Below are 17,216 nucleotides of genomic sequence, written 5' to 3'. Positions count from 1 at the left end.
CATTGTTTCATTTATGATGTAACTGGACTTGAGATTTTAAGGGTTAAAATAAGAGGTAAAAACTTCTCATTTGATCCAACAGAAGATGAAAAATAGAGCCAAAAGAATCTACAAACTGCAGATAATCCTCCAACTAAGGACATATGTGAAAATGAGGCAAAGAAGAAGTTGTCAATATCTCAAAAAAATAAAATCTGGAAGAAAGTTGACAAGCCTTAAGGAAAAATGCAAATCTGGAAGAAAGTTGACAAGCCTCGAGACAAGATGCAAATGAAGATAGAAAAAAAAGCCAATTTATTTCACTGACAATCATGAGATGTAGCAAAATAGAAAAGTGAACTCAATTTACTGCAAGTCCAAAAATAAGTTGGTAGATTTACGTACAAAGTCGCTTCCAATTAAAGGTTTACAAGGCATAAATTCAGTATTTGCAGCTTCAAAAGCAAGGAGGAGTGTTAGAAATATGATGCTCTCAGTAAAATTATTTTACTGTTTCAGCGTAAGAGTTATTTACTACAGTAATTTAGTTTGAATCTGAAATAATTTTGAACTAGTCTTTAGGAGTTTGTTTTTTTCAATAGATTTTGTGCTAATTTTTTAAGTTAGTATTTCTCTTATAAATTGTAATCCAAATTCAGTGAAATAATATAGAATTTTCAGCTTCAGTTCTTTAGAGTTCCTTTTATATCTATTCCAGTATATTCTTTTTATTTTTCTGTCATCTTCCCGTATTATTTCCCTTAGTTTCTTTTATCAAAAACCAACAAATATATCATTATTCTATACAAGCGACTCAACTAGTTTTCTGAATACAATAAATGTGTACCCAGACTTTATGCTTTGCTGCTAGTGCTGGACATAAAGACAACTTCAGAAAGAATGAAGGTGATGCAGTTCATAAGTTACCTTACTACGGCCTCATAGCTTCAAAGCTTTCAGACTCAATAGGAGAAGAGAGTTAAAGAACGATAGCGCACGTGTTTGGCTACCACGCAGATCTACATCTTCAACATTGAAAAGTATGAGTGCTCAGTTGGCGGTTCGATACTCAGTATATGATGAGCCCACCATTCTAGCCTTCTCACCTAAATATTAGGTTTTAGTTCAACGCCGCGGGGTTTCCAAGTCCAATCCGAGTACTCACGCCTACAAACTTTGATAAAGCTCCGATCACGTAGAAAGAAAATTGTATACTAGACCTTCCCTCATGGAGAACTGAGCAAGGTTCTCAACCTTAGGAGAGGGTCTTTAATATGAATTGCAAAAAACACACAAGAATTGGTATCGATTGAAGGCGTAATGGCTTCTTGGCCACTTAGACTTGTAGGGCTTTTGAAAGCCGATACATGAACTTTGTATTTTCCCATTTGAATACTCGAACTCATGATTCCCTTAACTAATAAACACATTTGACCGTTGACCATGCTATGTGACAGTGACAACTGACAAATGTGATGTGGACAATGCGTGTCAGTCACACAGAAAATGTGCGTGAATGCAATATTCTAATTAAAGAAAATATTTTATCAATAGGGAAAAAATTAAAAAATGAAAAAGAAAAGAAAATTACATCCAGGTGCTGAAATTACATCCACGACTGTAACAAAAATGGCGGGGCAATGGTGAAGTTAGAACAGAATGTATCAATGAGGGGTTTAAAGGAGAAATAACCGACGGTACGTTTTAGAAGTCCTGGTGAGGTGTCTATTTTTCCGAGCCGCCTGAACTTTTAAAGCATGGTGCTGCAAGTTATTAGATATTATCACCGAATTTCCTCTGGGAGTTGCACCGGAAGTGGTGGAGTTTGATTTTTGTAGCTCTCGCATCCAAGGTCCTATCATATTACCAAATATGAGGTTTTCGAAGCTCTCTAAAACCATGGATTCCTATTGAACGGAGAGGTGGTATGAACGGAGTAATAGCTTCAGGTCTTTTTCTCTCTTTCTTTTTTCTTTTTTTAATTTGTAATTTCTTTTTTGCTTATTTAGCATTTAAAAATAGGACCCACAAATAACACATGTCAAGTAACAAAATAGTCTAGTATATGATGTGTTGTACATGTCAGCGCAATTGATATACACACACTACTGGATGTATTTATTAGTACTCATTCTGTCAAGTTGAGTGTTCAAATGGGAAAATTTAAGGTTCATGTATCGGCTTTCAAAAGCCCTGCAAGTCTAATTGGTCAGGAAGTCATTCCGCCTTGTGCACATTATGCACATTAGCACAAGTCTAGAATTGTGGTATGAAAAATCAGCCTTCCCACTTAAATGTTACTCTCTCCGTCCCAATTTATGTGGCACTATTTGACTTGGCATGGAGTTTTAGAAAGACACGCCGATTTCTAAAATTATGAATCAAAAAGTTGTTTATTAGAAACCCTAAAAAGAAATGAGCACCATATAAACTGGAACGGATAGAGTAAGTTTTAGGCCACGACAAGGTTTGAACTCATAATGTGCATCCACACATTATGCATTGCATTTCTACTGCGAACTTAAGTCCTGCAGCAAAATAGCGATCTTGGATATGCAAGGATAAGAAAAAGCCTCAATTTCCCAATTCCAAGCAATGATGCTGCATTCCTTCCTAGGATGGATCAGCCACAGGCGAAAGTTCTTGGCCGAATCCACAAGAGACCTTTTGGCCTCTCTCTCCACAGCTTCTCAAATCATGTATAATCAAAGATCATTTTTGCAACTACTTATTATGCAGTATGCCAATAATGCTATCACGGCTATAACTAAGAGTCATCTCTTACGAGTACTGAAAGTTCAGAGAGATAGGACGCGTGACCAATCTGTTAAGGGGTAACCACTAAATGGAAAACAACGAGTTAGCAGGCAGATCTCTAACAGAATTGTGACTAAAAGAGATTGCTCCAATAGTTGCATCAAAGTTCCAAAAACATGCCATAACACAACTAGAATAATGGTGCAAACGCTGCAGTATACACTCACCCTACTAAATCAAATACACAAAATGCGCAGTTTATGGGTATTCATACACGTGAGAACCACATTACCAACCCGTAAAATTAAAAACAAAGCATAAGAGAACCTAGACGTCGTAAGAATTCATCTAGTCCAAAGAAAGGCAATGGTATGCCAAAAGCCAAATTTCTACACATCACTGATAATACATGAGCTGCTGGGCAGCAACATTCTGGAAACCACCATCATAAATAGCCTGGCTTGCTCCAGAGGCACCCATTCCCATTGATGCTTGCTTCAGAGGATGTTGACCCTGGGGTTGCATGAGGGAATGGACACCAGCCATCCTGCTAATAGCTAGCTGCCGTTCATAAGCCAAAAGGTCAGTCGCAGAGAGGCCTAATGGTGCAGCGGCTGGCGGTGGGAGAGGATTCGAGGCTGTTCCAGGTGGAGTTGGTTTGTTACCCCAAGAACACTGGAAATACACACATCATTAAGTCAAGCTCAAAAATTTTGCTCAAATAAAATTGGTTAGTAAGAATAGTAGCATCCTATATTCAGAAGAATATATCAGAATCCAATACAGTGACTTGCAAAACAACTGTAAGACTAGAAAAGGCCACCTTCAGGTAGAATGATGTACCTTAATCTGTCTACCACACAGAATTGATTGAGCATTTCCAATTTGAATCGCCAAAGCTGCCTCATCATGGGTGCTGTATCTCACAAAACCAAATCCTTTATCACGTTGAACCCGAACTTCCTCTATCACTCCTGCACCAAGGGCATAAAAATGGCGATGGAGATCGAGTTGTGTCACCTGAAACAAATGAAAGTAAAGGGGCTAAGTCCTTCCAAAAGCACAAAGGCACTTCAAGACCTGAGCAGGGACAAAGGGCAAAGACACCCTGTGGTTTACTCCAAAAAAGTTACACTATTATCATTTTCCATACGGGCAGAAAAGTGAGTAAGAATATCTTACCAGAGGAGCAAGATTACCCACATAAACAGTTGTATATTGTGGGTTGTTTTCAGGAGCATCGCCGTTTTCTGGCTCTTTACCCTCTTCTGCAACAGGAAAAGGCATTCATTAAGAAGGCCAGAATCAATTTCAAGAACTAAACCCTCTGAATCCAGCCACCTTCCAAACAAAACCGGAAACAAGCTATTGGATAATTCTCTTTATCAAAATTAAGGACTTGTCTTTAAGGTTCAGAAAATTGTACACACCTGATGATCCATGAGTTAATTCCACGATACTTTTGGCATCTGATCCCTGCTTGTCGTCATTAGCATTGGCACCTTTTGTGGCCCAGTTACAACGTATCTGTCTACTACCAAGCCATTTCCCTTATAGCAACATAAAGACAAAGGGCAAAATAAGACCTTCTAGCTCTCAATTGCTCTGAAATAATCCAACTTGTGCATCAATCAGTAAAAAGTTAACTGAATACAGAGAACTTCTGTGTTAGCTTACCAGTTAAATCATTGATTGCACTTTGAGCATCCTGAATAAAAACAATAAGATTAAATGGGAACAAAGCGGTGCATCAACCGAGAGAGAATTTTGAAAATAAATGCACATAAAAGGATACCTGTTGATTGCGGAAAGAAACAAATCCAAAACCCCTAGAACGCCCAGTAGTTTGATCCCACATTACCTTAGCATCACTATCAATAGGAAGGGACAATTAGCCACTATATATACACATTTGAGTACACAATAATTATTTTCTGTTAAGTGTATTTGACACTTTCTAAGTAAATACACCCTCCGTTTCAATTTAGATGACATAGTGTGACTCGGCACGGAGTTTAAGAAGAAAAAAAAGACTTTTGAAACTTGTTGTCTTAAAAGCTTAAGCGGTAAAAACTTTGTGGGGCCATGATATTTGTGTGGTAATAAAAGCTTCTCATTAAGGGTAAAATAGGTAAAATGAAGAGTTTAAAGTTGAATTATTTCCAATTGTAGAAATGTGTCATTCTTTTTGGATGGACTAATAAGAAAAGTGTGTCATCTTAATTGAAAGAGGGGGAGTATATATTAACCATGACAGAGCACCTTCTTAGGGAGGCATTCAGGAGGAGGAGATACTTACGAGCAACTAGGGTAAACAGAGAAGCAAGCAAACAACATGGCATCAGTAACTTCTGGGCTCAAATCGCCAACAAATATATTGAAGTGACCTGCAAAAAGAAGAATATCATACTACAGATATTCACAAACTCCAACACAACATAATGGGCTAAATGCAAAGTCAAGAATTGCACTTGTACAAAAACAGAAACTGAACGCACCTGAAGTATCCTCCCTCTGTCCACTGGCATAGGCCCAGTTAACTTTGATAGGCTGCCCAAACCTAAAAGTAAAAAGGTATGAGCCACAGTGAAAAGGAAAAAGGCCTACAGTAAAGCACATAGCTAGCGAGCCTACTCACAGGTGCCTTCCATTGTGAGTGGCTATAGCAAGTTCAGCTGATCCTCGATCATAGTAATGAACAAAACCATAAGATGACTGCACGAGACAAATCCATGTCAATTACAGAATCATATGAATAGAAAAATGCCTAGAAAACACAAGGAGAAGAAAGGGAAGCACCTATAGAACATAGTAAACATAGCCACAGAAAATGTTGGCAAAGTTGCATGAAGAGAAAAGATGTACCTTGTCCTTCCTTACAAGTTTGCACCCTTCAACCGGACCAGTACATGAAAAAAGTTCCTGAAGAAGAGTTTCACCCACCTGTGGATGAATATTCCCGACATACCTGCATTTAATCAGAAAAGAGGAAACTAAGAAATCTTAAAAAAGAAAAAAGAACAAAAAAAGAAATAATTTAAACTATAAGGACCCCCTCCAGTAATTAAATCCCAACAGTATGAATATTAACTTGTCACCAAAATTCTATGTTGCTTGGATACGAGTGTGGGCACCCAACACAGTTGTGGATCTAGAAGTTGGATTCTTCATCACCTAAATCTTATGATTCCGGGACACAGATAGGAGTAAGGCTATGGGTGTTAAGATGCAACTAATAAATGTATATTGCCACATATATAAGTAGGTATTACTATTAATTGAAGTTATTAAATTAAAACTAGTATAATTAAATTCTTTGTGAACACTTAATATATTATTCATAAGTTATCTTGTATAAAAGCAAAGTGTACTAGTACTTTATGCAAACACATACGACATCAACACAAAATCCAACCAAATACCCGATCGACCTATTCTTCTTTGCTACTGGTGTAGTCAAAGCACCCAAGTTAGGTTGAAAAAATCTAGTGTGGATCCCACACCCACACGCAAATCACCAGGAACTTTGAAAGAACCCGAGCAACATAGCCAAATCATGACTGTAATTATTCAAAAATCAAGACAGGCAAATGTAAACGTGAAAGCGATAGCAGAATATAGTGGCTAACTGAAGCACATAAAAAACATCAGTTAATTAGAAACGCTTCGCAAGTTCCATGTAGTCTAGCAGAGGAGAACGCAAACAAGAGATGATACAAAAAATAGCACTCACACACTGCGGCATGTACTTGGATCAAACCCAGGAGGTAGATTTCCACTTGGTATCTGCACCAAAATATGTACAAATAAAATTAGAGTTAAATAAACAAAATACAGAACCACGTCAGAAATCCCAGGGACAACATCCCAGGAAAGTACCAAGTAAAAGCAAAGAGAGTAGATAAACGTTCCAAGTAAAAGCTGTTGTATCCTTTCAATCTTTGCTGACAGTTACCCTCAAATACCCAGACTACCCCATCCACTAACCCCCCACCCCTACCCCACCCCCCCTTTTCTTTTTCCCTTTTTTGGCTTCATTCTCTGAAGCTGCATAATTCCCCTACTATCATAAGAGCTGTTTAAAAGCTTCATACTTCACTAACAAGCCGCTTTGCTAAAGAAGGATAGCTCCCCAACTAAAAATATCTATTTGAACATACCCTAGATGCAACTCGAAAAAGAAAACAACAACAACAACAACCACCCAGTATAATCCCATTTAGTGGGGTCTGGGGAGGGTAGTGTGTACGCAGACCTTACCCCTACCCTGGGGTAAAGAGGTTGTTTCCAAATAGACCCCCGGCATCCTTCCCTCCAAGAACTTCCCACCTTGCTCTTGGGGAGACTCGAACTCACAACCTCTTGGTTGGAAGTGGAGGTTGCTTACCATCAGAGCAACCCCTCTTGATAATGAAATGCATAAACTCTTATGCCCCAAGAAGCCAGGTTTAAATTCAAGACAACCTTATTTTATATTTTCTCTGTGTAAAGTTGTTAAAATAAGGAAAGTAAACTCATGGGTCATAAATGACTGCGTGTGATAAATTAAGTCAGATTAACCAACTCAGTTAATCACTAAACTGTAATAAAACTATAAGGATAAACCTTTAGAACTGCAAGTGATTAAATAAGAAAAGAAATTCTTTAATACTTTTGATATAGTTATTAGGTAGGAGTAGAACAAAATGTCAAAGAGCTAGAATATAGAACATAAACACCTGTTGCCAAAGATGATAGATTTCTTGCACTCTTGCAGATGGTTTTCTCATAAAACAAAATTTTGAGCACCCAAGGGTGTGGTATAGTGGTCAATGAAGTGGGAGGAGAACCATAAGAGTTCAAATACCAACGGAGGCAAAATATAATAATATGTGATTTCATTCCATGCCTAAGCCTTGTTGAGCTGAGTTACGGTACCTGTGCTAGTTTAGGGCCCACTAGCAGGTAGCCGGTGAAATAGTGGAGGTGCTCACACAGGCCCGACACCACTGTCATTAAAAAAACGAAATTGGAAGGAAAAAAATCTATAAAGCCGCTAATAGCACAATATACATCCGAACCCTAAGTTTCTATCATGTCAAAACAACAACATAATATTAAGGAAACAAAAAGGTCCGCTTCAAGTTTGTTCAACAAAATATAATACACAATGACCTTGACCCCTAAAATACCTAAAATCACTAGACCTCAAATCCCATTAATTCGACGGTAATAAAACCTAGACGGCTAGAACGATCAACGTAGTGATAAACGAAATATGAACAGAATAACGAAAAAACACTCAAATAAACGAAAACGTGGAAAATTTTAAAACCAGAAAGGAACCTGAGGAGCAGCTAAGAGGCCAGGATGATAAAGGGACTGTTGTTGAAGCAGAGCTTGTTGCATCAAGGCTGCTTGCTGTTCTTGCTTTAACCTCTGATTCAGCATTTTCTTAACCACTTGATCGAGATCGGACGATGATAGAGTTTCCGGTAACCGGACGGTGAAAGTGTCTCAAAGAAGAAGAAGAAAAAAAGAAAAAAAGAAAAGGAAAAAAAGAGAAATAAATGATCTAGAAAAGACGCTAGTAGAGTGTTATTTATAGAAGAACAAGGCTTATTTGAACGACCCGCTGACTTTTTGGGCTGAAATAAGATTGTCTAGATGTGGGCTGCACCATTTTTTGGGTTGAAATTCAAAAATAACCAGATTTATATGTGGTAGTTGAAAAATAGCCATAATTTCAAAATTAATCAAAATTTAGCCAATTTTTATGTAAAGATAAATCTAAAAGAAAATACTTTTCAAAATTCAAAAAATATTCCAGCATAATATATTGGTCCAGCATAATATGCTGGAAGTTCATACATAGGTGCACCAATCTCCAGTATATTATGCTGGAATTTTTTGTGTTGCATCAAAATAGTGGCTGTTTTTCAATAACTTTGCAAACGCTGGTTATTTTTTAATTATCACTCCAAAAACTTGCTAGACCGTGCTATTTTCACCATTTTTTTGTTGGAAAAATCTCACTTTATACTCATTAAGTCCAAACTATTTACCCTTTAATGCCCAAGCCTAAACTATTTACTTTTCCTACCTATGCAGCCCAAACTATTTACCCGACCCACCCATCTTCTCATTTGAAGTACAGAATGTTAAAAACATTCGACTTCATTTTTACAAGATTACCTAGTAGTGGACTTGAATGAATTTAGTTCTTCTCTGTTAGATTGACCTTCATTAAGATGGTCAAACCAAGCTATTGCTCTACCTCATTTCCTTATGATTTTTGTGTGTATGAAAACCCATCATTGTTGAGTTTGAAGCTTCTAAATTTGAAATTTTATTTTGAAGATTTATTGTTTGATTCGATGTAGGTGCTATAAAATATTGGTTATAGTACCTTCGAGTAAGCTTCCCAAATCTGAATTTTTATGTGTGTTTGATTATCCACCATTGTTGGCTTGAATCTCAATCATTGTTTTTGAAGATTTCTTATTTGATTCAAAGTGGGTGTTATTAAATATTGCTTATAGTACCTTCTGAAAGTTCATACTGAAATTTGATCACATTTGAAGTTGATTTGAGATGATTGAGATCGAATCTTTTCACTGAAAATCGAAGAAGAGCACAATTACTTAATAGTATATTGCTACGACATACAATAAGTTGTAGGATTATATAGCTATATTGTAACAACATATTATTATAGTATACTATATACTGCAACGGTATACTATAATAATCGAAGAAGAATACAGCTACCTAACAGTATACAATATACTGTAAGAGTATAAAGCTATAATGCAACTGTATACTATTATAGTATATAATATACTGTAACAGTATATTGCAACAGTATGCTGTAATAGTATACAATATGCCATTATAGTATACTATTTTAATGTAATAGTATAATGTTGAATGAAAAACATAAAATATCATTTTCATATATTTGTATGCTATTTTGGTATATAATATATAACTCAATAGTATATAGTTTATTACAATAATATATTATTATAATATACAATATGATGTTATAATTTATTACATGGCAATCACGTGTTGATTTTTAGAATCTGATTATGTAATTTATGGTGCCCAGCAGCAGTTAGTGTGATATTAAGTGAATTAGATCAAGTGACAACTAATATTATTTAATTTAACAATTGAATTTAAAAAATAAGAAAAAAGACAAAAGGTATATTATACTAGTTATATTTAAAAAAGGGTGAACAAAAATTAGATTATGAAGAGAAAAGAATATATATAAAAAGAAGTTAAATGAAATTAGAAAAGAAAAAAACAAAAAAATAAGAAGAAAATGAGAGAAAAAAAGGAGAAAAGAAAGAAAAAAGGAAAAGAAACATAGAAATAAAAAAGAATTGGAGAAAAAAGAGAAAATTCCCCATAAAACCTACTATGGATAGGAAATGTAATTAGTTTGTGGGTAGAAAAATAAATGGATAGACAAGGGTAAATAGTTCTGTTTTTTGGGTAACTGTGTCATTCTCCCTTTTTTGTTGTTATTGAACTCTACTGTTTCGACCCAGCATCATCCAATTTCTTGTTAGGCCCAACATTAGCTGAATCTAGGGATCTTTTGGGAGTAATTCAAAAATAACCAAATTTACAACTGGTCGTTAAAAAATAGCCTAATTTCAAAAGTAATCGAAATTTAGCCACTTTTCATGTAAAGACAAATCCGAGCAAAAACACTGTTCAAAACCTGAAAAATACGTCAGTATATTATACTGGAGTTCCAGTATAAGTATGCTTGAACTCCAGCATATTATACTGGAGTTCCAGGATAAGTATGCTGGACCTCCAGGATAAGTATGCTGGACCTCCAGCATAATATGATGGAGTTCCATCATAAGTACACTAGAACTCCAGCATAATAAACTGGAATTTCAGCAAGTATAATTGTCCAGTATAATATACTGAAGTTTGGAGCATCGGTGCTCCAGTCTCCAGTATATTATACTGGAGTCAATAAAGTATACCGGTCCAGCATAATATGCTGGAGTTCATATACAGGTGCACCGAACTCCACTATATTATGTTGGACCGGTCTCTGTTGCAGCAAAATAGTGGCTATTTTTCATTCTTCGTAAACTCCGGCTATTTTTGAATGACCAATCCAAAAACTGACTATACCGTGCTATTTTCACGAATTTTTCGTACATAGACAAAAACGGAATAATATTTACTCGATTTAGCAAAGTTTTTCTATTTAGTAAAAGTAACTAATATTTTATTATAGAATATATATAAATCCAGTAAAAAGCTACTATAATTTTTTGTTGTACATAATCTGGTCAAAATCTACAATTACATATAACTTATATATAATTTTTTTGTATAGAATTCAGTGGAAAAACTACAATTTACATACAATTATATATAACTTGTATGCACTAGAAAAAATATGTAACTTGTTAGTTGTATATATGTTTGTTTAGCTCGAAAGATGGGGTAATAATTAAAGATAATTTGTGGTTTTAAAGATATGTGATTTATTCTAATACTAGTGAATATACAAGTAATAGTAAATTTAAATAAGAGGAATTGATGAACCAAATCAATGTTGCTATAACAACGAGGACCTCGAGCTCGACTTTCTTGGGGGCCTCGAGGTCAGCTAAGAGCAATGAAGTATGAATAATAAAGTAAAAATAATAAAGCTGAAGAACACTTGTTGAGCACGGTAAACAGGAAAAGCAGAGTAGAATATTCTATTCCGGTGAATAATGTGATATACAAGATGATTGGGGTTCCCTTTATATAAGAAGGGAAAACCCTAATATGGTATATTTCCAATTGTGGCAAAGAATTCTATAGGTACAACTGTATAACAACCCAGTACTGACTTTTACTATTTCGCACAGATCTTATCCTATAATTTATGCCCTGACCCACGTGTCCTTGAGAAATTCCCGCTCTTTTTCGAGTGTCTTCGTGATTGTACTGCCTTCGATATCGGTTGTGTCAGTCCTTCGATCTGCTTCCTCGAGGTATGTGTCCCTCAATCAAGTCCGACCCCTACTTCGAATCGCCCGAACTCGAACTCATAGCCCAATTTAAGACTTTAAAATCGGGCTTCTTAATTTTGACCATATACAGATAGTCCCCGCGTTTCTTAGAATGAAATGATATGAAACGATTTGAATTCCCGAAGCCCTTGATGATGTCATCCTCGTGATGCCAGCGTTCAAAGTGAACGAAACGTCCCATCAGCCCACTTCCCCAAAAATATTGAATGCACGCCAGCGTTGGTCAGCCACTAATGCCATCGAACCGTCGCGGCCCCTCTATAAATATGAGGCGTTTTCTTTAAGTAAAGAACTTTACCCTTTCTTCAATCCTTTCCCATCTTTATCCCTTTCTTCAATCACTCGCTTCATACGCCTCTTTAAGTGCCAGAAAACACCAAGCTTTTGCCGGAAACACTACATCCCTGTGCACCCGTATTCTTTAGCTTACAACCATGGCCAAAACTTCCAAGACAGTCCCAAAAAAGGATAAAGCATCATCTTCCTCTGCCTCCCGGCCGGCCAAACCGGTGGTGCCGCCAACACTTGAGGTAATCGCCCCTGGTGATTGCATTATCAAGAAGGACCTTGGTATCGAGAATCCTTTCGATGTCAAAGGCCGATGTGAGCACGTATCCCGATACATTAGCCTGATAACGAAGCAGATCACCAAGGAAGTAAAGAAGTCGGTGGGGAGATGAGGTCGAGGTTTAGATCCCGAGGCCTGATAAAAGAATAACTACATACAAGGAGGGGTTTTTGAGTGTTTACACTTACCCCTTCACATTGGGTCCCCTCGATTCAGTGGTGATTGACTTCTGCAAAATGTACGAAGTCACCCTCGGTCAAATCCACCCTTCCTTTTGGTGTACCGTGATCATGTTGCGGTACTTTTCTGAAAAGGTCGAGGGTTTGGAATTCACCCTCAGCCACCTAGTTCGGCTGTATCGGCCTTAGTTATTTTGAGGGCTCATCAAACTGCAACGCCGAACAACGAAATCCTTTTTCGCCAGCACCGATGAACCCAAACACTGGGGGTGGATGATCCGGTTCGTTAGAGTAAGAACTTCGGACATCATCCCCGAGGAAAAAATACCGTTCCTAGAGAAGTGGAACTTTAACCGTAAGTGGAGTTCATTTCTTATATATATTCATATTCTTTCATGTTCCATAATGCCCTTATCTTTCTTTTGGTAGCCAATGCTTGGGTGCCCCTAGCAGTGTCCGACCTCGAGGATTGGCGCAAATTAACGAAGGGCCAGTGGGAGGCCAAGAACTACGGTAAGTGCCTTTCTATAGTTCCAACACTTTCCATACATTTGGCAGTATTTTTACTTACTCACGCTTGCCTATCAAGGTCTTGGAGATGCGTCCGAGATGAGATCGGCCCCGCCCGGAGAAACAACCAAACCTTCAAATCTAAATCTCGAGAAGTACAATAAAAGAAAAAGGGTTTCGAAACCCAAAGACCCCTAAGATAAGAAAACTTCCACTCGAAGGCAGTAAAAAAGGTTCGCTCAAACGGGCACAGACTCGGTCCATGGCTCCCCATATGGGGAGGAAAACGATGATGAAGATTTGGCGCATGTGAATCGGACCAGGAAGCCAGTCGAGGCCGCCGAGCCTTCCGAACTAGAAAACCCATCCCGTAGTGGGGATGCCCGAAGGGAAGAAACGGGCGAGCCCCCTATGTCCCCGGAGGTTGAGATTGTCCCTCCGTCTTTAACAACTATACTGAAGGGGGTAATTGTTGAATCCCCCAATGCTAATGAGAATGCCCCGAGTGAAGAGCTCGGGGCCACGACAATAGGTCATTCCCTTTCTTCGCCGACCTATTCCGAAGGCGCAATTAAAGAAGCCAATGCTCTGCCTAAACCCGATCCAAGCAAAGTCATTAAGGACGATCCTTTCCCGGGTTGCTACATTGTGATTGAGGACGCCGATGACCTGAATGATACGTCTACCGCCTTTGAAGAGGCTCAACATCTCCTTTCCCAGGTAAGTACTTACCTTTAGCTTTTGTAATTTTTTCTTTCTTTTTTTCCTACTGATATGTCTCCATTTCATGTATAGGCCATTGCAAAGTTTAGAGCTGAGCTGAGCCAATGTGAGGCCGAGATCAAGAAATTTTCGGGCGAAGAGAAGGCCCTGAGGCTCCTCTGTAGCTAGAAGGAAGAGGAGCTTAAGGATCTCAGAACCACGTTAGCCAAAGCTAAAAAAGCGAGTCTGATCTAGACTAGCAGGTAACTGTGATTTTAATAGAGTTCGGCTTTCTTGGCCCTACTTTGAAGGCTAATACTTCGGTATCTCAGCTGCAGCGAATGCTAAATATGATTGGGCAGCTCCAGGGCGAGGTGGACCAAGTTCGGGCTGATTGTCCTCAGTGGAAGAAGAACATGGATCAACTCGTTGCCGACAAGGAAGCTATTGCGGCCCAATTGGCCTCGGCTAAAGCTTAGTTTCGAGGTGTTAAAGCGAATGGTCTGGCTCAGGTCAGGGAAATTGAGGGGTTGGAGGCCGAGATGGCTAAAGCCCGAGCTGAAGCTATATAGGCTAAGGCCGAAGCTGAGAAGACTAAGGCTACGACTGATAAATCAATTGCTATATAGACGAAGGAAGCCGCGTCCGTTCAAGCTGAGTTGAGGGAGGCCTCCGACCGGGAGAGACGGAGCAATGAATTGGCTAAGTTCCAAGTACGGAGGGCGACTCTCGAAGAAATCCATGCCCGAGGGTTCAACCTCGCCGGGGAGATAGCAGAAGCAAAGGCGCGGGAAACCGATCTAGGTTTCTTATCTCCTCCGATGACGAGGATGTGGTGAGTGGATCCGGGGATGAGGGAGGTGAAGAAGATGTTCCCAAATGGGAAGAGACTCTTGAAGATAAAGCTGTTGAAGATGAAGACGACACTCCGGGGATGTGGCCCCGAAAATAGATTAGGTTCCTTTTTTGTGCAAGGGCCCCTTGTGGGCATTGTAATATGTTTTGTAAATTTCCTTAATGAACATAAAGTATATTTTTGATCTCTTCTTGATTTGTGTTGACTTTTATTTTCTCCCTATTTATGAAAAATTCCGATGATTCAAATACTAAGCTCGAGTATCGATTTAGATTTTTAGTGAGCCCTTAGGCTTTTATTTCTCGAGATCATACCCCTTAGAGTTTTAGATGATCCTCGAGCCGAACTTAAAATCAATTTAATGCGAGCTTGGGGTAATAGGGCCTTTGGGTCCGAGTTGAATGAGAACGGAGTCTCGGATTCCCATAAGGTTTTGGTCCTATATCTCTTTTAAGCTGGCCCTTAGGCTCTTGTATATCGGCCCTTAGGCTCTTTTTAGAATTGGCCCCTAGGCTCTTTAACTTGGACCGTTTCGGCCTCTAAAATGGCTATATAATATTTTTCCTCGTTTCGGCTAAAAAACTTAGTGAAATTTTAGTTTTGCCTTAACATGTATTTTTGCACCCGTTGCGTATTCCAAAGGCTCGACGTATCGGAACCTTATTATTCATTTTGTTTGTATACACATAATCGAATACCTCTTAAGGTTTTTCCGAAGGCTGGTGTTATCGAAGCCTTTGGATTATTCGATGGCTAACTTATCGAAGCTCTTAGATTTTTTGTGGGCCAAATTTATCGAGGCCCCTTAGATTTTGCTTTTGCCGAGGGTAGCCTAACTTAACCGATTTTCAATGTTTGAAGGCCTTTAATTTTATAACGGAAGTCAAACGTCTCCGAATTGAATTATTTTGGTCGTAGCCTTTATGTGACCGTAGTCTTTAGTATGGCCGTAGCCTTCGAGTTTGTCACTTGCACTTGTTTCCCGATAACTTTCCAAAATTGTTCGAAAAGTTAGTCCCCGAGTATATTGGCCTTGGCCTTTGTTTCGAGGGGGTGCCTCTTTGAGGTCTTATGAATCCGAATTTTTAGTGACTCAGATGCATTGACTGTCAGTGACAGTCCCTGAGTATTTCGAGGTGCTTTAGCCCTTGAGCCGCTTCCCGTAGGATTGTAAGTGTAGAGCTCGTATGAGATACAAAGTGTTTTTGATATAACCAGAATGCTTCTTTAAATAATTGATACATGCATACATGTTTTGCCGTTAGGGATCGACTATTCTATATGGACACGGTTCATTTGACCGTTTGGCCCATTACAAAGTTCTCCTATCGAGGCCCTCTTAGGCGTGAAGTATCTTTCTCAAAATGTAACTTCCTAGGGTGGTGCCCCCAGTATTCGAGGTTGATTGAAAAGAAGCCTTGAGTACTTGTTGAATGTTCCTTAGGTAGCATATATGTGTTGCCTCGTTAAAAACCTTGCCGATAAAACCCATTTGGGATAAAATCTGATCTAAGGGGAAAAAAGTGCAACGCATGCTTTCAAACCCAAGGTCTTCGAACTGAAAGATGCCTCGATATCTCCTATCGAATATTTGCAAGGAGTTAGTTTTAAATACAAATGGGAAAGGGGAGAAGGTCATACCTCAGTAGTAGTATCGCCTGAGCATCAATACATTCCAGTTTTTTGGTAGTTGCTCGCCTTCCATTATGCTAAGTTTGTAGGATCCTTTCCCTACGACTCTGAGGACACGGTACGGTCCTTCCCAATTGAGGCCTAGTTTCCCTTCGTTTGGGTCTCGAGTGTGGAGAGTGACTTTCCTTAGGACTAAGTCCCCAACTCCAAAATGTCGAAGGTTCGTCCTTCTATTGTAATACCTTTCAATCCTTTGTTTTTGTGCGGCCATTCGGATTGACGCGGCCTCACATTTTTTATCAAGTAGTTCGAGAGAAGTGTTCATAGCTTCATGATTTGAGTGACGCTAGGTTTCCTGACTTCGACTGGATCAATGCTTCAGATCCGTACACCAAAGAAAATGGGGTCTCCCCCGTGCTCGACTTCGAAGTTGTTCGATATGCCCATAGCACCTCGGGCAACACTTCTCTCTATTTTCCCTTAGCATCATCTAACCTTTTCTTTAAGTTTCGAATGATGGTTTTGTTTGTGGACTTAGCCTGACCATTTCGCACTCGGGTGGTATGGTGCTGATGGAATCCTTTTGATTTTATGAACCTCGAGGAATTTTGTTACCTTGCTGCCGATGAACTGCTTTCCATTGTCACATCCTATTTCAGCGGGTATCCCGAACCGACATATGCTATGCTCCCATATGAAGTCAATGACTTCTTTTTCTCTTACCTTCTCGAAGGCCTACGCTTCTACCCATTTTGAGAAGTAGTCAGTCATAAATAAAATAAATCTAGCTTTACCTGGCGTCGTTGGTAGGGGACCGAAAATGTCCATCCCCCATTTCATAAATGGCCACGCGCATAAGACTGAATAGAGTTGTTCATCGGGTTGATAGATTATCGGTGCAATTTTTTGGCATTTATCACACTTTCGAACAAACTCCTTGGTATCCTTTTCCATAGTATCCCAATAGTACCCCGCTTTGATCACCTTGC

At 38.8% G+C, this 17,216-nt stretch overlaps 1 protein-coding gene across 1 annotated transcript; it reads right to left on the bottom strand.

Annotated features, from left to right (window-relative positions):
* Positions 1 to 2,863: 2,863 nt before the first annotated feature.
* LOC104249672 (oligouridylate-binding protein 1B-like) lies at positions 2,864 to 8,292 on the bottom strand. The gene is made up of 12 exons (XM_009806147.2): positions 8,062 to 8,292; positions 6,470 to 6,522; positions 5,602 to 5,704; positions 5,375 to 5,451; positions 5,235 to 5,296; positions 5,036 to 5,123; positions 4,532 to 4,607; positions 4,414 to 4,444; positions 4,167 to 4,286; positions 3,919 to 4,004; positions 3,580 to 3,756; positions 2,864 to 3,411 (listed from the first exon to the last, which is right to left on the bottom strand). The coding sequence occupies exons 1-12, from the start codon at positions 8,164 to 8,166 to the stop codon at positions 3,133 to 3,135; spliced, it is 1,257 nt and encodes a 418-aa protein (XP_009804449.1). The 5' UTR covers positions 8,167 to 8,292; the 3' UTR covers positions 2,864 to 3,132.
* Between the last annotated feature and the right edge of the window lie 8,924 nt (positions 8,293 to 17,216).

The sequence above is a fragment of the Nicotiana sylvestris genome, chromosome 3, assembly GCF_000393655.2.
Source record: "Nicotiana sylvestris chromosome 3, ASM39365v2, whole genome shotgun sequence".
Taxonomy (NCBI): domain Eukaryota; kingdom Viridiplantae; phylum Streptophyta; class Magnoliopsida; order Solanales; family Solanaceae; genus Nicotiana; species Nicotiana sylvestris.
The sequence above is the reverse complement of the archived record's forward strand: the minus strand, read 5'-3'. Positions and strand labels throughout refer to the sequence as shown.

What these genes read in the sequence shown, in the direction of transcription:
- LOC104249672 (XM_009806147.2), bottom strand. Translation starts at nt 8,166, where the DNA reads ATGCTGAATCAGAGGTTAAAGCAAGAACAGCAAGCAGCCTTGATGCAA. An exon ending in CCAAGTACATGCCGCAGTGT is followed by an intron (nt 5,705 to 6,469) that starts GTGAGTGCTATT and finishes GATTAAATGCAG; the next exon opens with GTATGTCGGGAATATTCATC. An exon ending in ATTAACTCATGGATCATCAG is followed by an intron (nt 4,005 to 4,166) that starts GTGTGTACAATT and finishes TTCCTGTTGCAG; the next exon opens with AAGAGGGTAAAGAGCCAGAA.